The 21902-nt window shown below is 37.2% G+C and overlaps 1 protein-coding gene across 4 annotated transcripts; it reads right to left on the bottom strand.

The window, feature by feature from the left end:
• Window positions 1-1232: 1232 nt before the first annotated feature.
• Window positions 1233-21485, bottom strand: PIGA (phosphatidylinositol glycan anchor biosynthesis class A). 4 transcript variants are annotated; one of them, XM_043999229.1, is made up of 6 exons: window positions 21356-21485; window positions 17036-17816; window positions 11689-11821; window positions 10971-11103; window positions 10594-10800; window positions 1233-4548 (listed from the first exon to the last, which is right to left on the bottom strand). In XM_043999229.1, exons 2-6 carry the CDS (start codon window positions 17772-17774, stop codon window positions 4282-4284), a joined length of 1479 nt encoding a protein of 492 aa, XP_043855164.1. In that variant the 5' UTR covers window positions 17775-17816; window positions 21356-21485; the 3' UTR covers window positions 1233-4281. The 4 variants fall into 4 exon arrangements, with proteins under 4 accessions (XP_043855164.1, XP_043855168.1, XP_043855165.1 ...); XM_043999233.1 differs by having other exon boundaries at window positions 17519-17816; XM_043999230.1 differs by having other exon boundaries at window positions 21306-21369.
• Window positions 21486-21902: the final 417 nt, after the last annotated feature.

Genomic DNA, 21902 nt, shown 5'->3' with positions numbered 1-21902 from the left:
TGACAAAGTCACACAGGAAGCAAGTGGCCAGCCAGGATTTGGTTCGTGGTTTTCTGATTCCAAATTCAGTGTTTTCCACTGTGCTGTGCTACCTCTTCAAATTCTGCACACTTGTCATTATACTTAATTATACTCTGGGGGAGGGAGGGAACAACCTGTATACCTGCCCACTGAGTCATTGTTCATATTGGCTTTCCCTCCTAGACTACATCTAGCCTTCCAGCCACTAGGTTCCCTTTAGCATTGATGAAAATTTCTGTTTTCACCCAACTTAAGGAGTAGGCAAACTCTAGTAAATTGGCTAAATATATTCACTGAATAAAGTTAACTTTTTGCTCAAGTTGGAGTCTTTGCTACTGGGCTGATAAGCAACTCCTTGGGCAGTATTATTAGATATATTCTAAAGATAGAATCAAAACCAATTTGATTCATGGTAGAAAGGCCGATACCTGTGAATATTTACCACAATGCATTAAATAACATACTAAATATTTAAAAATTGATTTTACTAGTAAATGCTGAAATATTTACAAGTAATAACAATAGCAATTTACTATATGTCTTTAGTTCATAAGTCACTTTCCTCATAATTCTATGAGGTTTCAAAAGTATCCAATTTCGTTGATGAAGCCTGGACCACATAATTGGAATCCAAACTACCAATTACCAACTAAAACTAAATTTGTGGAAAAGCATAGGACTATATGAACATTGTTATAATTTTTCTTTTCATGTACACCTTACCTTTCTTAAAATCTTTTAAAAATATTGCTGTGCAGTTGACAATGCAATTCATGGTCAGAAAACTAAAATCTTTCATGTTAAAAATGAACGACAGTTTTGCTTTTTGTTTTTATCCTTATGTGCATTAAAACATGGTCATAACTTTCTACGTTTCACATACCAAGAAAGTGGTACAAAGAGTTCATGATCTTGTCCTTTTATAAGGTTGAAAGGATGAAATATCTGGGATTAAAGAGTCCCTGGCTCCCTATAATAATACTTGAAAGGGATTTTCTTATAATGGAATGACTGCAGTTTAAAAAGTACGCCATCTTTGCAGGAAAGTATCACATAATCTATGACCATAATGAAAATAGGTAATATAGTATAAAGTAAATGAATGCTAAAATAAATAAAATGCTTAAAACATAGAAAGACTGAAGAAAAATAAACACCAACACATTCTTTATAAAAACTTTAATGTTCATAATTTCATTTGAAAACCCTAGTCACAATATAGTTTAATATTAACACATCTAAATTTTCTTGAGAACGGATAAAGAAATAAATGAATACTGAGGAGGCTTTTTAAAAATACTTCATAAAAGTACAGATCTGTACAATGGCAAACAAATGTTTTGGTGGAAATAAGAGTGCATACATGTGTATGGTATGGTGTTTTCATGACTAAACTGGCTCTGTTATTTTTTTTTTTTAATTTTAATCTTTGCTCCAAAGCATCCTTTCTGTGTTTAGAAAAATTTTACAAATCTAAATCTAATTCATTTGTAACAAGTCAGGTTCTCACTCAGTTTTATCTATAGCATCTTCAGGGGAAAAAAAAAAGTATAAAAAAGCTCAACTTATGTTAACAGCCTAAATATAAATTCCTCTTAAAATCTCTCACATGGTACAGCAACAATATAGTTCAAAAACACAAATAAAATATCTTTCATCCTGCGAAATAAATTTGTTACAAAGGAAAATTAGAACTTGTTTGAGGCAGGGAATGCAGGCACAAGTTAGAACCTGCTACTCCACATCACTAGAAGAAAAAATGTGCTGCATAACTAATTTAAGGGGCTTTCTTAACCAACCACCAAATGATCATCTGACAATGCTAAAAAAGATATTTCTCATCTTGAACTACTACTTTTTTGGCTAAAAAAGCAATTGTTTTTAATTATTAGACTTAAATATAGTATATTTTTTCATTGAGCAAATTTTAGGTTAACTTCTCCAAAATGCAAATTAGCACTGGATTTCTTCTAAATCCTTTACCAAAGTAAATTCATTTTTTACAATGCTAGAGTAAATAGAGGAACAATATGGTATGTTTCTAGATGCTGAGCAGTGCAACTGTAATACAGTTTAAAGTTCAAGATATATGGTTTCAACAAGAGAAGGCAAGTTTCACTTCTTTCATGATTCTTTAAAAGAAGAAACTCAAGAAGAAATTATTTTAATGTCCAATGTTTAACATACTAATGAATTGTGAATTGAAGTTTTTCCTACATTAATTTAAGGCATGAATGTTTAACAATTTTAAAGAGTGATTCAAAAGGAATGTTAAATGTTAGGTATAGATAGTAGTATGCTTTTTAAAAAATTGATTAATGGCATCAATAAAACCAAAACTCAGTATTTTCTCAACAATTTTGTACCCGATATACTGATACGTTTTATATTCATGTCAAGCAGCATTGATTAATAAAAGGAATTTTCAATGTCAAGATTTTTAGATAATTTTGGGGGTTTTTTTGGTGGGGCAATGAAGGTTAAGTGACTTGCCCAGGGTCACACAGCTAGTAAGTGTCAAGTGTCTGAGGCTGGATTTGAACTCAGGTCCTCCTGAATCCAGGGTCGGTGCTTTGTCCACTGAGCTACCTAGCTTCCCCCTAGATAGTTTTTTTAATACCAATAATCAATACTTTTCTTCAACAAAAGAAAAAAACTAATTTTAAGATTTTATAGTGTTCTTTTCATCAAACCCATTTCAGTAAAAACAAGATGCATTGTTCTTTTTATATCACAATGGAATAAAAGTTAAAATATTCACAATATAGAATACTTATACAAAAACTATCTGACCTTCTGAGTTTTGTCATTAAAAAAAGTTCTGAAAAAATCTGGTACAGATAGCCAGAATGCTGAAGTCTGCACAAGTCATCGTCTTTCTAATGTCAAACAGTGCTTTATGAGAAAAATTTCCCAAATTTTCAAAGGAATGTTCACTAAATTAAAGATATAGATTATAAGGATAGTTTGGGGTTAGGAAACCCATGGCTCTGAGGCAAAAACTATTATAATGGGCCACATCCATCAACACAGTGACTATCTCCTGATAATTTTCAGTTTGTATTTGTTGAGAACCCAAAATTTCTGAGGAAAAAACTATTGAACTACTGTCATTCAAAGTATTTATTCAAATGTAAACAAGATCACAAAGGAAGAGAAGTATAAATGACTACAATTAAATGTATAGCACTGCAGATGGTCATAATTATCACCATCTTTGGAAACCCACTACTTTCTGCTGAAGACAGCCTAAAATTGAGTCATCTGCAGAAAAAGGACTAAGTTATGTATGAAAGCTAGTGGAGTGTGCCTCTGCCCTATGCTAAACAGTGATATCGGTCCCTAATAAATATTTATTTAATATTTGCTGTCAAATATTAAATAAATATTTTAAATATTTAAAAATATTTAAAAGCAAAGGATATCTTACTCTTAATTTTTAAATTAGCATTTCCATAAGGACAAAAATCCATGAGCTTTTCAAATGTCATTTGAAACCCACGGCCAACTTTAAATAAAATGTATAAAAACACAAAAACAAAAGACATAGGCACTGCCTAGATGAGTATCTCCAACAGTACAAAGCCAGCCCTTGCCAGAAATTTACTGAGATTAAGATGGTTATTTTGGGACACATTCAAAACATCTGGCAGCATGCTATTTTTCATTAATAAATTGCTACTACACTATTAAGTGGTCCCAGTATTCTATAGGAAGCATCTAATACAGTGCTCAGCACACAACAGGTCCTCAACAAATATTGCTTCACTGGTCAAGGTGCCTATCTTACTCGATGGTTGAAGAGTTAACACTTACTGAATATACCCAGCACATATGCTACAAGTACTATACTTAAAATACATCAAGCATATCCTATAAATGCTTTATGAATTTCAAATTCATATTAAAAAGAACAATACTAAATATTGGCAAAGAAACTCCAGACAATAATGAACTTGGCCCATCAGTGCCCACAAGCCCCCAAAGTATAATCTTAAAACACCACTGTTACAGTGAATTCAGTAGTCTTGAAAGTTTTACACCTGAGTAGCTCAAAATTTTCCCTTCTGAATTTTAAACAAGTGCAAAGAGTGTTTCGTCCCAGGAAATTGCATAAGTTCAGGATCTTGACTCAAAAATCAAACATAGTATGAACTGGAGGTAGCATAAATTTCTAAACTAATATAAAAAAGTAAAGTTATTTCAAACTATTTTGGAAGAATTATTGAATATTTAAAATCTTGAAAAGTAGGCTTCTTTCTACCGTGATTCTGAAATCTCTTTATTTTCTTTCCCCTTTTCACTAAAAGAATACTGCTGGGTCCAGGCCCCCTTTGGTCCTGTGGCATCAACTGCAATATCAATGATAGAATCAGGAGTCAGCCACCTCAGGAAAACAAGGAAGAGGAAGTTCAACACAGCCAACAAAGCAAAGGTGCAACCAGTCACTGGGCCACAGTGAGAGATCAGCCTGTTCAGTCGCTTGTCCATAGGTAACACAGCTTCCCTAGACACTCTGTCATACACCTAGAAAGAGTAAAAAGAGCAAATCATGGTCCGGAAGCCTCCAAGTTAGCAGCTGCTTATCTTCCCATGAACTCTCTGTACATGGAGATTCAAAGATGCTTAATGTTTGTTTGATTTGATGGGACCTATTGCTCTGACTTAAGGAGACTGGGTCACTAGCTGCAGTGTTCTCAGGTGCTAGCAGCTAGTGACCTATCTCCTCAAGTTTGCTGCCAAACTGATAATTCTAAGAGAGATGTAACTATGTCACAACTTATCCCACCCCAAAAATCCAACATTCAATTTTACTTCTAGGCTAAAATACAAAATGTTCAGCCTGACATTTAAAATTGTCCACAATCCGCTTCCCATCTACATTTCTAGTCTTATTTCATATAATTTTTCTTCATAAAACTCTCCACTCCAGTCAAAGGGGCCTGCCATTTGTTCCCCATAAGCCATCTTCAGCCACAGAACTTTGTCCAGATGGTTCTCCACACCTGGAAGACTCTCTGTCTTAACCTCTCTCTCATAAGATGTCCTAGGGGCAGCTAGATGATGCAGTGGATAAAGCACCAGCCCTGGATTCAGGAGGACCTGAGTTCAAATCCGACCTCAGACACTTTGACACTCACTAGCTGTGTGACCCTGGGCAAGTCACATAATGCAAAAAAAAAAAAAATGTGTGTGTGGGTGTGTAATATAAGACTTCCTAGCTTCTTTCAAGGCACAGCTGGCGCCAAGGCGGCCACATACTACTACAAGAAGCCTTTCCTAATACTCCCAATTGTTATCATTTTTTCCCCATTTAAAATTATTTTATAAGCACTTCATATTTACTTATATATATTTATATTCTATCTCTACTCTCTCCACAAGCTCAGGAGAATGGAAACTCCATGAAAGCAGGGACTACTGTGTTTTTTTTAATCTCTAGTATTACATCAGCCACTCCCCAACTGATGGGCATCTCTCCAATTTCCAATTCTTTGCCACCACTAAAAGAGCCACCATAAACATTTTTGTACATAAAAAGTTCTTTTGCTTTTTCTTTGAGCTCTATGGGATACAGACCTAGTAGTGATATTGCTGGATGAAAGGGTATGCATAGTTTGACTGCTCTTTAGGTATAGTTACAAACTGCTCTCCAGAGTTGGATCAGTTCACAACTCCAAAACAGTGCATTGGTGTCCTAATTTTCCCACATACCCTCCAACATTTGTCATTTTCCTTTTCTCTCATATTAGCCAATCTGATAGGTATGACATGGTGGTACCTCAGAGTTATTTTGATTTGCATTTCTCTAATCAATACTGATTTAGAGCACTTTTTCCATATGATCACAGATACTTTTAATTTCTTCTTCTGAAAACTGCCTGTTCATATGCTTTGTTTTTGATTTTGGGGGTTTTTTTGGTGAGGCAATTGGGGTTACCTGACTTGCCTAGGGTCACACAACTAGTAAGTGTTAAGTGTCTGAATCCTAATTTGAACTCAGGACCTCCTGACACCAGGGCCGGTGCTCTATCCACTGCGCCATCTAGCAGCCCCTGTTCATATGCTTTGATCATTTATCAACTGGAGAATTCTTGTAAATTTGACTCAAGTCCCTCTATATTTGAAAAATGAGGCCTTTTTGGGAAAAACTTGCTGGAAAAATTTTCCCCCCATTTCACACTTTCCTTCTAGTTGTGACTCCACTGGTTTTGTTTATGCAACCCTTTTTAATTTAGTTTAGTCAAAATATCCATTTTACATCCTATAATGCTCTCTATCTCTTGTTTGGTCACTAATCCTTCCCTTATCCACAGATCTGATGGGTAAAATTTTCCATACTCCCCTAATTTGCCTATGATATTACCTTTTATATCTAAAGCATGTGCCAGTTTGACCTTATTTTGGTATACTGTAGAAGATGTTTGTCTATGCTTAATTTCTGCCAAATTGCCTTCTAGTTTTCTCAGCAATTTTTGCCAAATGTTGAGTTCTTACCCCAAAAGTTTGTATCTTTGGGTTTCTCAAATACTGGATTACTATGGTCATTTGCTACTATGTATTATTGTGTACCTATTGATCTACCACTCTATATCTTAGCCAGTACCACACTGTTTTGATGATAACTGCTTTGTAATACAGTTTGAGATCTGGTACTGCTAGGCCAACCTTCACATATTTTTTAAATTTTTCTTGATATTCTTGACTTTTTGTTCTTCCTGATGTATTCTATTATTATTTTTTCTAGCTCTATGAAATAATTTATTGGTAGTTTCATTTGTATGGCATTGAATAAATTAAGTAGAAATGTCATTTTTAAAATTATATTGGCTCAGATTACCCACAAGCAATTAAAATTTCTCTGTTTAGATCTGACTGAATTTGTGTGAAAAGTGTTTTGTAATTGTTTTCAAATACTTGTCTTAGCAAGTCGACAACCAAGTATTTTACACAGTTTGCAGTTATTAAAAATGGAATTTCTCTTTCAGTCTCTTTCTTCTGGACTTTCTTGGTTATATGATGAAATGCTAATGATTTATATGCACTTATTTTATATCCTGCAAATATGCTGAAGTTGTTAATTATTTCAACTTCCTTTTCAGTTGATTCTCTAAGTAAATCATCATATCATCTATAAAGAGTGATAGTTTTGTTTCTTTATTGTCCAATTACTTCAATTTCTTTTTCTTCTTTTATTGCTATAGCTAGCATTTCTAGTACAATATTGAATAATAGGGGTGACAATGGGCATCCTTGCTTCACGCCTGACCTTTTTTGGGATGGCTTCTGGCATATCCCCATTACAAATAATGCTTGCTGATTATTTTAGACAGATACTATATATCGCTTTCCAGTGTTTTTAATCAGAATGGGTGTTGTATTCTGCCAAAAGCCTTTTCTCTATTAGATAATCATATGTTTTTTTGCTTTTTTGTTATTGATATAGTCAATTATGCTGATAATTTTCCTCATATTTAGCCAGACCTGCATTCCTGGTATAAATCACCTGGTCATAACATATGATTTTTGTGAGATATTGGTATAAAGCTAGTATTGTACTAAAAATGTTTTGCATCTATGTTCATTAGGGAAATTGGTCAACAGATTCCTTTCTCTGTTTTCTCACTTCCTGACTTAGGTATCAGCACCATATTTGTCTTGTAAAAAGAATTTGCTAGGATTCCTTATTTGCCTATTTTTCTAACCAGTTTATATAGTACTAGAGTTAATTGTTTCTTAAATTAATTAATTAATTGTTTTTTAAATGTTTGATAGGATTCATCTGTGAATTCTTCTGGTCCTAGAGATTTCTCTTGAGGGAGTTCATTTATGGCTTGTTCAATTTCTTTTTCTAAGATAGGATTTTTAAGTATTCTGTCTCTTCTATTAATCTGGACAATTCATATTCATGTAAATATTAATCCTTTTCACTTAAACTGTCATATTTATTGACATATAAATGGGCAATATAGCCTCTAATAACTGCTTTTAATTTCCTAAGTGATAAATTCACTCTTTCCATTTTTTCTTTTTAAATCAAACTAACCAATGGATTATCTATTTTACTGATTTTTTTCATAAAAGCAGTTCCTAGTTTTATTTAATGTTCAATGGTTTTCTTACTTTCAATGTTATTAATTTCTCTTTGATTTTTCAGGATTTTATATTTGGTACTTAATTGGGCATTTTTAATTTGTTCTTTTTCTAGTTTTTTCTTTCCAACTACATGCCCAATCTTTCTCTATTTTTGATGTAAGTATTTAGAGTTTTCCCCCCAAATTATTTCCAAATTTCCCCCCAAATATTGTTCTGGTTCTATCTCATAGGTTTTGGCATGCTATCTCATTGTTGTCATTCTCTTTAAAGAAATTTTTTTTTATTGTTTCTTTGATTTGCTTTTTGACCCACTAATTCTTTAGGATTAGTTTCTAATGATTTTTAAATTTATGCTTCCACAGCCCTTTACTGAAGTAAATTTTATTGCTTTATGTTCTGAAAAGGATGCATTTAATATTTCTCTCTTATGCCTTTGGTTGTAAGGACTCAATTTCACCTTAGCAGCATCTCTTCAATATGCCCCCTTCTCTCCTGACACTGTTACCACTCTAGTGCCCTCATCACCTCATGCCTGGATTATTGCAACAACCTGATGATGGATCTGCCTGCCTCAAGTCTCTCCCCACGCCAATCCATTCTCATTCAGCCAGTAAATTGATTCTACTAAAGTAGAGGTGTGATCATGTCACCATCCCCTGCACCATCCACACACTCCAGTGGCTCCCTATGCCTCCAAAAGCAATACAAAATGCTGTGACATTCAGAGCCCTTCATAATCTAGCCCCCTCCTGTCTCCCCAGTCTTCTTATACCTTACTCCCCTCCACCTACGCTTTGATCCAGTGACATGGGCCATCTGACTGTTTCAGCAACAAAACACTCCATCTCTCAGTTCTTGGCGAGTTTTCTGGCTGTTCCTCATGCCTGGAATGTTCTCCCTCCTCCACTCTGACTACTGTATTCCTGGCTTCCTTTAAGTACCAACAAAACCCCATCTTTTACTGGAAGTCTTCCCCGACCCTTCTTAATTTTAGTGCTTTCCCTCCATTATTTCCTGTTTATCCTGTATATAGCTTGCTTTCTATACATTTGTTTGCATGTCCTATCCCCCATTTGATCATAAGCTCCTTAAGGGCAGGGATTGTCTTTTGTCTCTTTTTGTACACCCAGCACTTAGTGCAGAGCTGGGTACAAAGTGGGAAGTGACTGGTTTATTCCTAAGGCACAGGTAAGAATATGAATACTCTCTTGCTCAAAATCCATCAATAGACCCTTATTTCCTTTAGGACAAAATGTCTAGCTTTTAAGAGAATCTACAACCTGGTTCCAGCCTTATTTCATATATATCCTTCACACATTCTATATTCCAACCAAACCAGAATTTCTCACCAAAGTTGAGATTCCTTCTCTTGCCTCCATAAATGTATACATTTCTCATGTCTGAAATATATTTCCTTCTTATCCCTTTCAGAATCCTTATTTTCCCTCAAAGTTCACACCTCCTCTGCAGTCTTTCCTTATCCCCAGTGCTGTCCTCTACCTTAAATTATATTGTAGTATATTTTTTGTACATTCCAAGCAGAATATCAACTTTTTAAGGAGAGCTATTTGCTTTTGTCTTTGTAACCATAGTGCCTAGCTTAAAAATGTGCAGTTTTTTACTTACGTTACATAAATGCAAGATATTTTCTACACGGAAAAAACAAATTATAATACCAGATTAAATTGCATCATAAATCTGTTGACAGATATAAGCATAACATTATGCCTATTTGGGGGAGGGGCAGGACAGGGCAATGAGGGTTACATGACTTGCCCAGGGTCACAGAGCTAATAAGTGTCAAGTATCTGAGGCTGGATTTGAACTCAGGTTGTCCTAAATCCAGGGCTGGTGCTTTATCCACTGTGCTACTTAGCTGCTCCCACATTATGCCTATTTGAATGAGATTTTAAAATATGGCATTCGAGTAATAGTAATCAGTGGAAAAGTCAGTCTGGGTCTCCTCAATTCATTAGTAGGAGTACCAGACTTGGATTCTAGAGACATGGGGACATATGCTGACTCCAACAGTTACTAGCTCTATGACCACAGCAAAGTCACTAGTCAGCCTCTGAGACTCAGTATTCTCATCTGTAAAATGAGAATAATTACATTTATACTACCTACCTCACAAGGTTTCTGTGAAGAGTATTTTGTAATCTTTAACTTACATTTAAAATACAGCATTTTATTGTGCTCTTGATGGCCAGATGATCTCTACAATCTTCCAATTCTAAAATTCTGTTATTGACCTGCAAGTTTTTCTCAATAAATAGTCCAATAACCTAAGAGGTCTTTATTTCATATGGATTACATTTTATGAAATATGGAACAACCATTACTAGAAGTCACATAAGCAGCTAGAGATTTTAAATGTCTGTGCTACGTTAGAGCAAGTGAAGACCCATTACAACCCAAGTTTATCATTCAATGATGTCTCAGACAATGCTTAGGCATTTTAGGCATTGTACATACCTTTTCAGTTCTCTCTGCAACATTCCTCCAGGTATAGAATGTCTTTACTCTGTTATGGATTTTCTCTGGATCTGGCAATGTTCCTGACTTCAGCTGAGAAATAGCTTTTTCTAAGCCATTACACAAAGATTTTACTGATGGTTCACATAAAATGATAAGACTATCTGGCAATACCTCAGGAATTCCACCAACCCTGGTACTCACAACCTTTGAAAGGCAAGAAAACGACATGAGTTACTATAATACAACATCTACTAGAAAGAGATACATGGTTGGAAAAGAAAGCACTGAACACAGCAAATTCTTACAAAAAAGGGTAAAACAAAATACAAAAAAGGGTAAAACAAAACAAGTTGTCCAAACTTTTTTTTTTTTACCTGTAGACCACAACTTGCTGCTTCCACAATTGCCATGCAGAAAGCCTCAGTAAGAGAAGTATTTAGGAAGATGTGACCCTGAACCAAGACATCTCTAACATCCTGGTGTTCCAAGGCTCCCAAAAGACGTACCCTAAATTTAAAGAAAAGTGTAGGAAAGATAACAATTTGCAATAATAAGGAGTATAACTTATAACTTTTAAAGATGTCCACAAGTTATACTTAAATTCTTACTCATTTTGATTTTTTAATATTGAAAAATTACAAAAATCTTGCCTAAAAGAAACATCTTTGCAAAACTTACCCTGCTTATTATGCTAACAATACATTTTCTATCCTTGAAAAATAAAAGGGAAAATACAAATAATGTTTTTAACTGCTAAGTTCCTTAACCTTGTTTTTTTTTTCCTAATTAAAATATTATGGCTAGCTTGGCAATGAGATTCTAAAATGTAAATGCAAACTATTCTAATCAATTATTGTATTCCTACTATTCCCCAAATTAAAAATTATATTGGAAGGAGGAAAAGAAACGATTCAAGTGGTAATCCTTTAAACATTTTTTTCTTATAGATTAATTCACGATAAATGCAATTCCAAGGATGTCTTAAAACTACCAGTGGAAAAGGCAGTAAAACTAATCTATTGCTCTCTAGCTAAAACTCTCTCTATAAAACTCTAGTACTCTTACACAAGAGAATAAAGAATTACTCAATACCTGTCATGTAGTTGGTATCTTTCCCGCACTTCTTCCAAAATGATTCTCTTTGGTCCCTCTCCTCCAACTATGAAATTTAAATCTGGATATTTCTGACAGAGTTCAGGTATTATCCCACTAAGCAAATCAATCCCTAAGAATGTGAGATTAAAAAAAAGTTAGAAAGATTCATTTTAGGACAGGAAAACTCTTTTATGCACCTTATACAAAATGAGTATTCAATCCTTCACACACAGAGTGCTGTCCTCTGGGAGTAAAAGAAAAAACACACTTCTTCTCCACCTCCTAGAAAGGCAACACTGCTCAGCAGTTACCAAATGATAATAAGTCTTTTAATTTTGAAAACTATTTATAAAGATGCTTGAATATGTTGGTATTGTTAGAAGGTAGCATAGTGAAGCAGATAAAAAGCTATTCAGAACCAGAAAGACCTCTGATACATACCTGTTGTTACTTACTGGTCACTTACTGGTAGTCTTAGTGCTCTAGGCAAGAGGTGTCAAACAGTGTGGAATGAAACAGAATAAAATGTAATTGGGAAACATTTAACAAAATAAATTAAAAAACAAAATCAAAATAATTTTAGTATATGGGTTTCTAAGTCAACACGTGACCAAGCAGGGTTCTTTTGCATAGCTCAGTGGCCCCCATTTCTACTGGAGTTTGACACCACAGATCTAGGCAACTGTCAAAGATTCTAAGTTGTAGAGAATATGCCAACCTTCAGCACTGGTGGAAGGAATTTCTTCTTTAAGAGCTCTCTGCACCAATGAAATCACCAATGAATTCTACCCTATCCTTATCCTATTGTTTATTTATCTTTGCAAGCCCAAATGAACTTTCTCCTGCTACATGTGAAGTTACTACTAAGGGCCTAAAATTCTAGCTAGTCTGTCTAAACTATCTAATGAGTGGTCACCAATAAATTATAAGCTTTAGCAAGAGTTAGACTTTTAAGCATTTATTAAGGAGAATAAGAATTTGGTGAAGAAAAAGAGAAAGAGGCCTAGATTCAGCTATCTATCTCGGGGAGCTACAGTTCTGCTCTGCTCTCCATGAGAGTCCTGGCGAAAGACAGCGAGAGAACCAGCCTCTCCCCTTCCTCCCACCAGCAAATGTCACTTCCTGACGCCAAAGAAAAGCCACATGTCTTGCCCTCAGGCACCTTCTACTCATGGCAGAGCTTTCCTACAGTGTGTCCAGCAGATGGCGTCATTCCAATCATTACACTACTCACTTGGTCAGATTTTTCCTCAAGCATAAGGTTATACTCCATCAAATGAATATACTGACATGTCATGAGAAAAAGCAATGCAACCAAAAATAATTCTGGTTGCTACTACTTAAGAATAGACATATGGTGGTTTGGAACATAAAGTAATTTAAGCACATCCTATAAAGCAGCCCTGATCAAGTTCATTTAACAGTAAGATTAAAACATTATTTAAGGGGAAAAAAAAGATTAAAGCATTATAACCAAGTCCCCACTCTAAATTCAGGATTACTATAATGCCCTTCAGGAAACTGTGGACTAGCCCAAATCAGTCTTGGTTCCCTTTCTGAGTCTTTGCTCTTCACTTAGATTTAGAGCATATAATAATAATTCTATTTGTTTTAAACCTAACAGCAAAAGTTTGTTTATTGAAGTAAAACATAGGTTGAGATTAAACTAACCTTAACCTCTGTCATTTTTTGCCTTAATGTAGCATTTTTTATTTCTATTTCCAACATAAATGTTATGAGAAGCTATTTTAAAGCAAACATTCATAGCCAAAGAACAAGAACTAGTATCTGCAAGTTCCCCAAAGGCAAAGATTATTTCATTTTTGCCTTAGTTACCCTCACCCCTAGCACAATGCATGGTACAAAGCAGGCACTTAATAAATGCTTACTGATTTGATAGGACATTATCTATTAAGACTATTATGCTAGAAAAAATTTTCAGGGCAATCAAGTTAGCAGGTGACCCAAATGTCAGGAGAAAAACCACGTGCTGGATTTAAGTAGGTTGTAACATGCTACCAATGACAATCAATGTTGATTTGCCTGCATGAAGCAGAATTCAAAAACCCATGATATAAAAATACGCATGAATAGGAAAGCAGATCAGCCACCCATGTAGCAAGAACGAAGAACTAAAGATGAAGAGCCTAAACACTACACTAGTATTCATGAAATATTCAAAGAAACATATGAAAGTCTCCACCAATTTAGACAAGATTCTCTATACAGAAAAATATGCACAAGAACTGTACAGTATGAAGATTTACATGATTTGTGAGATGTACCAGAGAAGGGAATAAAATAGTCTATCAATGAAAACAGATTTTGTCTTATTCATAAAAACATATTCGGCAATCTGACTAAAGACCAAATACACCTTTTAAAAAATTGGATTTCCTCTAAGTTTACCAGATTTCCAATAGTCAAGTTTATACAAAATGGAAGAAAAATGTAGAGATTCAAATTCATTTTAAAGTTCATGACTCAGTTTTCCCCTTTCAATTCACAAATCTACAACCAGATCAAGTGGATTCCCTACGTAAGTGGATGTGAATCCAAAGATCTGTGGCTTCACACCTGTTAAAAGTGCCATGAGGTTCTGATTAACATGAAGGCAGATTGAAGAGATGTGAAGGTCAGATAATACAGCTTTGACCCGGCCTACCTAGTTTTATAGGCTACAGAAAGTTTGTCTCTCAGGACTGCTCCCTTTGTCATTCGCTGGGGCGATATAATTTTTCCCAAATAGTCAATAGGGAAAAAACGATTGGCCCCACTTACCTTCCCCTTAACTTTCAGATCCAAAGTGTTGTTCCTGGGCCACCATGCCTGTTATCTCCCTCATTAGAATGTACACTCCTAGAGGACAGGGAATATCTTGGCTATTGGTACTACTTTACTACCTACTTAGGGCTAAATTCCATTAAATCCAATAAATCCATTTTCATTCATTCATAACATTGTACAGATAATCTCTGGTGGAGATATGGATATTAATTCTCAGCAGGTTGCTTATATCGAAAAGGACAGTTATTTTAACTGAAGCATGGACTTTCGCCTCCACTCAGCTGTCAGTCTGATGATGGTCCTAAAGCATAGGTCCAGGCATGTCTTGTGTCTCTTCAGTTTAGTGTGGCTTCCTATCACCCCCAGGATCAAATATAAAGTCCTCTGTTTGACATTCAAAGACCTTCATAGACTGTCCCCCTCCTACTTTCCCAATCTTCTTATATCTAATTCCTTTCCACCAACTCTACAATCTTGACACCTGCTGTTTCAGGCAGGAGACATTCCATCTCCAGATAAGGAGCATTTTCACTGGCTGTCCTCCACTTTCTACAAGAAGCCATTCCTAATCTCCATTAATGCTAATGCACCTGTTATCTCCAATTTATCCACTCTATTTTCATTTGTACATAGTTGTCTGCAAGTTGTCTTCCCAGTTAGAATGTGAGCTCCTTGAGAGCCGGGACCAATCTTTTGCCTTTCTTTGTATTCCCAGCATTGGCCCTGTCTAGCATAGAGTAAGCACTAATAAATACCTGCTGACTTGAAAAACTTCACCTCTGGTTAGCTAGCTCACATTTGGTTAAAATACCTTAATGATGATCAGGGCCTGTGAGCTATGACCCACATAGGCCTGTTAGCTATTCTCTGTTCTTTGATCATAAGCTCACTGCAATTCTAATTCTATCTAGTCATCTCACACAAGCATAACATTGTTCCAAAAGAGTACTCCAAAAGAGTATAAATGAATCAGAACAAAGCTAATGCTACTATGGGGGGGAAAACAAGAACTAAAAGCACACCATACACTTAGGGTATGTCAATATTATCAAAATTATGTTAAGAATGAAAAAGCATAAACCTGTGAGATGTTGTCAAGTAGAGAACATCACTCACTGACAATACCCTGATCACCTTACCTGATCTTTTAACCTTGCTGTAAGAGTTTCAAAACCCCAGATCAAACCCAGCTGTTTGTATGTCACTCTTGCTACTTAGCTTCTAAGGGATATTCTAGGGCTCTTGCTTTATTTCAACATATAAAAAAGTTAGATTTTCCAGAGCTTTACTAAATAACTAGGAGAAATAACATTATACAATTGATAAGTTTACAGTATCTAGAAATCTTCATTCCTACTCTTCATCTCATACCTAGTATTTCACATTTGAAAAAAACCTTAAAAAAAAAAAATCTAGTGGAGGAAAAGCCTTTACCACCCAGCCCCAAATATTCCTTGGATTTTCAGATAATCCTGTACTGAACTTGCAGATGTATCCTTTTCTTGATCTCTACAGCTGCTCTCACAGGTCTGTTTTCACCCATGTCCTATTTCTATACCCTTCAATTGTCTTTAATGTTCTACACTACATGCAACTGAACTTCACCTTGTTAGGGTATCAACCAATGTCCATGAAGAGGCCTTGGACCTCAGCAGAAACAAATGGCTTCCTTTTCCTATACCCTGACCCAGTTTTTCTTCTCAAAACGTTGGCAGATTAAAAACTAGAAAGAATCTGAGGCTAAAGAATACTGATGCATTTCCCTACATAGATTCATTTCTTTTTTTTTTTAGTGAGGCAATTGGGGTTAAGTGACTTGCCCAGGGTCACACAGCTAGTAAGTGTTAAGTGTCTGAGGCCAGATTTGAACTCAGGTACTCCTGACTCCAAGGCCGGTGCTCTATCCACACTGCGCCACCTAGCTGCCCCTCATAGATTCATTTCTAATGACTCATATCAAGGTCTCTCAAAATCCAACCTTGCAATTTTACAACATACATAACTTGAACATACAGCAATAATACCAATAATTTTCACTAATGGCAAGGGTTGGTTCTCATATTTTTCATACTTTAACCTCACAAAATACACACTGCGATGACAATGGCATCTTAAATGTTATGCAAATAGTATTGGCACAGTTATAATTATCAAATTCAGAGTTAACTTATGTAAATGGTAGTTTTGCAAAAAATCTTTTCAAAACATGTTTTTAATAAACATTCACCATCAATTTCAAATAAATATGTAACTTTACCTATTGCATTTAATAAATTATTAAGTTCTCCCATTACTATTTAATCAACTACAAGTTCTATGGAGGATTTATGGAGAGATGTGGACAAGAACTGAACAGCACAATAAGACATGGAGGGGTTATGATCTGTCCCAATTAAAAAGATGTTCAATTTATGAGATCATGGATATGCCCAAGTATGAAAATATATAAGCATATTTGAAAGCAATTAAAAAGAAAAATAATAAACTGACATTAAATAGCCTACAACAGAAACTTTTCCATGAATTGCAGTTTTTAGTTTAAGATTTCATGCATTACCTTTTCTGTAAACAAGCCTGCTGATAACAACAATAGTTATTATACTATCATCCCTTTTAAATGGGTCTGGAGTGAAGTCAGTAGGATCTACAGCATTGGGGATGACGGATACTATCTCAGGATTCAATGCTGCTCTTAGAACAGTATTTTCCTTGCTAGTGTAAGAGACACAAATTATATGATTTGTATCACAAAGTGATACAGTTAGAAGTTTGTTTGTAAGCACCGAGCTGACATCAGCAAATCCAAAAAGAGAATGGTCTGTGAAGACTGTCTGTAGGCCCATTGTCTTGGCGTGGAAGAGTGCATCATGGGCCATGGCAGAAAAAGAACTATGTGAATGGATTATGGTGACTCTCTCCCGAACAAATATGTACCTGAGCAGAGGCAGACTGTGAAAGAGGGTTGTTGCTGTAGATTGATTATACATGACTTTTAGCGGTAAGTAATATACTTTGAGGCCACTGGTAAGGTATCGAATACCTTTTCTATTTCCGTAAGCATGGGTGACAATTATAACTTTGTGTCCTCTTTCAATCAGACACTGAGATAGCTGGTATATGTGGCTTTCCACTCCTCCCATATTTGGATAAAAAAAATCAGACACCATGCAGATATTATGCGTTCCAGTTCTATGTAGCTGAAGGATCCCACAGTCATTATGAGGGAGTTTGGATGTGACAGACTGTCCGTGCCCATTTACTCTTCTATATGCCATATTAAGATGAGGTTTAGTCATCAGTCCTCACAGCAGTCGACTGAGACAGATGCCATTTGTTCCCTGGTAGAGGAAATTAAAGAAAAAGATATGTGAGCCAAATGCACTCCAATTGCCACTCCTAGATATATGTATATACCTTAAATGATGCTATATTTATTATTTACCCTTTTCCTAACAATGAAAAAGCATACATACTAAATAAGCCTAAGTGGTTCATACAGCTCAGCATAAAGTCATTAAACATAAAAGTTAAGCGCCTAGAAGTAAAAACCTGAAAAGTTATGAACTGCTAGGATATAGTACAATACAAGCCAATACTCCACAGAGCAGCCAGGTGAAGCAGTGGATTAAGAGTCCCTTGCCGGGGCAGCTAGGTGGCGCAGTGGATAGAGCACCGGCCCTGGAGTCAGGAGTACCTGAGTTCAAATCCAGCCTCAGACACTTAACACTTACTAGCTGTGTGACCCTGGGCAAGTCACTTAACCCCAATTGCCTCACTAAAAAAAAAAAAAAAAAAAAAAGAGTCCCTTGCCTAGAGTTAAGAAAACTCATCTTGGGGGCAGCTAGGTGGCGCTGTGGAGAAAGCACTGGCCCTGGATTCAGGAAGACCTAAATTCAAATACGGAATCAGATTATGCTGCTGTGTGACTTTGGATAAGTCACTTAACCCTCATTGCCTTGCCCCTCCCAAATCATTCAAAAAAGAAAACTCATCTTTCTGAATTCAAATCTGGCCTCAGTTATTTCCTAGCTGTGACCCCGAACAAGTCACTTAGCCCTGTTTGCCTCAGTTTATCATGTGTAAAATGAGCTGGAGAAGGAAATGACAAACTACTCCAGTATCTTTTTGCCAAGAAATATCCAAATGGGGTCACCAAGAGTCAGACATGACTGAACATAGCCAATTCTTGAGAACTCAAGGTTTGTTAGTAGAAATAGTAATTTTAAAAATGCATTTTATTTATATTTTTCCTACATCTCTATACTTAACTTTTAAAAATTTATTTTAATTTATTATCTATTATAATATATAATATAATATATAATAATATAATATATTATCTATCTTTTCTTTTTAAATTTTGAGTTCCAAATTTTCACTCTCCCTCACTCCTTCCCACACCAAGAAAGTAAGCAATATATTAATTAAACATGTGAAATCATGCAAAGCACATTTCCATGAGCCATCTTTCAAAAAAAAACATGAAAACTAAAGTGAGAAAATTATACTTCAATTTGCACTCAATCCGTCAGTTCTCTCTCTGAAGGTGGATAGCATTTTTTCACCACAAGTCCTCTGGAACAGTCTTAAATCACTGTATTGATCACAATAGCCAAGTCCTTCAGAGCTGATCATCATTACGTTACTCTTAAGGTGCACAATTTCCTGATTCTTCTCACTTGACTTTGCATCATTTCAAAAAGTTCTTGCCATGTTTTTCTTAAACTGCCAACCCCCTCCACTGGATCATTTCCCACACTATAATGGTACTCCATCACAATCATATGCCACAATTTGTTCTGCCATTCCCCAATTGATGAGTATCTCCTTGATTTCCAATTCTTTGCAACCACAAAGAGTGGCTATAAATATTTTCATACATATAGTTCCTTTTCTTTTTTCTTTGATCTCTTTGGGATACTGACCTACTATAGTGGTTTTGCTGAATATCCACAAAGGATACACATGGTTTTATAGCTCTTCAGACATAGTTCCAAAACTCCAGAATGGTTGGGCCAGTTCACTAGTCCACCAATAGTTCATTGGTGTACCTATTTTCCCCTCGCCCCTTCCAGCATTTACTATTTCTAATAGGTGTAAGGTGGTACCTCTCCATATCCAACTTTAACTGCCATCCATGGCTTCCTACAAGGGCTTCTTTCTACAGTCACTACACTCAGGCACCTTAACTTGCCTCTGCATGACTATAAACTGTTGCTGTTTGTTCTTTGTTCTCTAAGAGGACCATGACAAATGTCATAACCTGCAATAAATTGGATTTAAGTGAGGAAGGGCTGCACAAAGTCACCAGCTTCACTCTCCTCCAAAGCCATCTGGATTCAGTGGCAAAGTATATTATGAGGACAACTGGAGATGGCCCCAGATGCAATGGAGACCTTGGCCTTTAAAGTTAAGGCCTTTCACAGGTCTCAGTTTGCAACTGGAGCAATGCCAGTTCAGTGATTTAGGCTAAGTAAGAAAAGAGGCAAAAAAAAAAAAGGCCTCTTTTACCTAGTCAAAAAAAAAAAAGAAAAGAAAAGAAAAAGAAAAAAGAAAAAAGATAGATTAAAGGGGAAGGGGGAGAAGACCCTCAGGGTTTCTGACCAAAAGAGATACAATTGATATTTAGGCCCACCCATGTCAACAAGAGGCCAAAGAATAGGAAAATAAGGTCTGGGCCAATCAATGAGAGCCTCTTTAGCCTACGTTATTTAGGTTTAAGGAGTGGTCCTTAGAAAACTTGGAACAAATAAGTCTAGATTATTAGAGGGTTAGAAGGAGAGATCCAGCGACCCACGGATGGAGAATGGAACGAATGTCAGTTCATCAATATCTCATGATCCTTTTTTTCCCTCAAATGTTGTAGCCCATTTATCTGCTATGTGACTCGGAAGAGATAGAAAGTTTTCAAAAGACACGCTTCCTCGTCATCCAATAGCTTCTAATTTTCATAATCACACCACTCCTCTCAGAGTCCCCAGTTTCAGATAACAAGTCTATATAGCACTCTTAATAGTTTGCAAAGCACTTTCCTCTTAGACCTCTAAGGCAGGCACGACCAACATCCTTATTGTCACTGCACAGATGAAGAAACTGAAGATCTTAAGTTAGATAACTTCCTCAGAATTCCCTGGGTCCTACGTGTTTGGAGTAGGCTCTCCTAACTCCAAAGCGCCCCTCCAAGTGGCACATGTAATTATATATTTTCATTCCTCTCTCAGTACACCTTGGTTCCCCCACCCCTCGACCCCGCTTAATAAAGAAACCAAGAACAAAAAAAAAGAACGCCTGAGCCGGGAGGTTCTCCACTATTCTGCAATGAGCAATGCCCCGCCTAACCAATTTCAGCGGAGCAAGAGGGGATCTACCGTGACCTTAAATCCCTTCACAACTTTCTCAAGAGGACCCAGTAGAAGTGCTTTGTAAGCACGGATCGGGGCACGGGGCTGAGAGCAGGGGGAAAGTTACTTCCACCGAGTACGGGGTCAAGCTGAGCCTCTGCTGCTGGGGGTGAGGAAGGGGAAGGAATCGAGAGTCTTCCCACAGGCTCAGAAATCCCCGACCACAGAGTCCCGACTCCAATCTTCCCTTTAAAAGCACCCCAACAGTGCGCGGAAGTGCTGCCGCTAAGCCCCCGTGGCGGCCGCCTGCCCGGGCTCCGAGAAGGCACTCTCGCCCCCGGGGAGAAGCTCGAGACCCTCCCGGCGCCCACTTCCGGGCCGCACGCGGGTGCGGACTGGACGGTCCCCCCGGTGCCGCCCTCTCTCCCTCCCCCCAATTCCCGATTCTGAGGCAAAGGCGAAGCCCGGCCGGAAGCTGCCAAGTACCTCAAGGCAGAGGGGTAGGAGGGAGAGGACGGCGGCCGACAGACACTTACTCTGCGAGTCCCACCGCAGAGAGACGTCCGGCCCTCCCACAGCCACAGCCATGGCTCCGCCCACCTCCTTGAAAGGCGGGTAAGCGGGGCTTCCGAGACTCCAGCGCCGGCGCCCCGCCCCGTCAGAAACCAATCGTCCCGCGGCCTTTGGGTCACGCGCCTCCCGGGCCGCTGCGGGGCACCCACTCGGAGCGCACTACGCGTCCCCGGGAAGGGTAAAGTGCAGGGCGGTGACGTCACGCCGTGCTTCCGCCGCGGCTACTCCTGCTTTTTTGTAACTACCACAGCCACGAGAGGTGAATTAATCCTTCTTATACCATAGCCGCGTTGTCCGTGGCTTGAAAATCTCTCGAGCTTCCGGGCGACCGCCCCTGATTTCTCCTAACACTTATTCTAGGGCTCCTGCCAAGAGCAAGACTACAATCCCAGAGTGCCATGCAGGTACCCTATGTGTCCTCTGGGAACTGTAGTTCAGGAATCCGCCCAGCTCTGCAGCTGCTAGTTTAGGCCGGTAAAAAACTACCACTCCCAGTGTGCCCCGCAGCCA

This window comes from Dromiciops gliroides, chromosome 3, assembly GCF_019393635.1.
Source record: "Dromiciops gliroides isolate mDroGli1 chromosome 3, mDroGli1.pri, whole genome shotgun sequence".
NCBI classification, from domain to species: domain Eukaryota; kingdom Metazoa; phylum Chordata; class Mammalia; order Microbiotheria; family Microbiotheriidae; genus Dromiciops; species Dromiciops gliroides.
Note: the sequence above shows the minus strand (reverse complement) of the source record. Positions and strands in the feature narration are given on the sequence as shown.

Excerpts from the sequence above, each read along its gene's own strand:
- PIGA (XM_043999229.1), bottom strand. The coding sequence starts at position 17,774 with ATGACTAAACCTCATCTTAATATGGCATATAGAAGAGTAAATGGGCAC. Across the intron at positions 11,822-17,035 it reads CAGGCTTGTTTACAGAAAAG|GGATTGATTTGCTTAGTGGG; the intron begins GTAATGCATGAA and ends TCACATTCTTAG. Across the intron at positions 11,104-11,688 it reads AGATACCAACTACATGACAG|GGTACGTCTTTTGGGAGCCT; the intron begins GTATTGAGTAAT and ends CTTTAAATTTAG.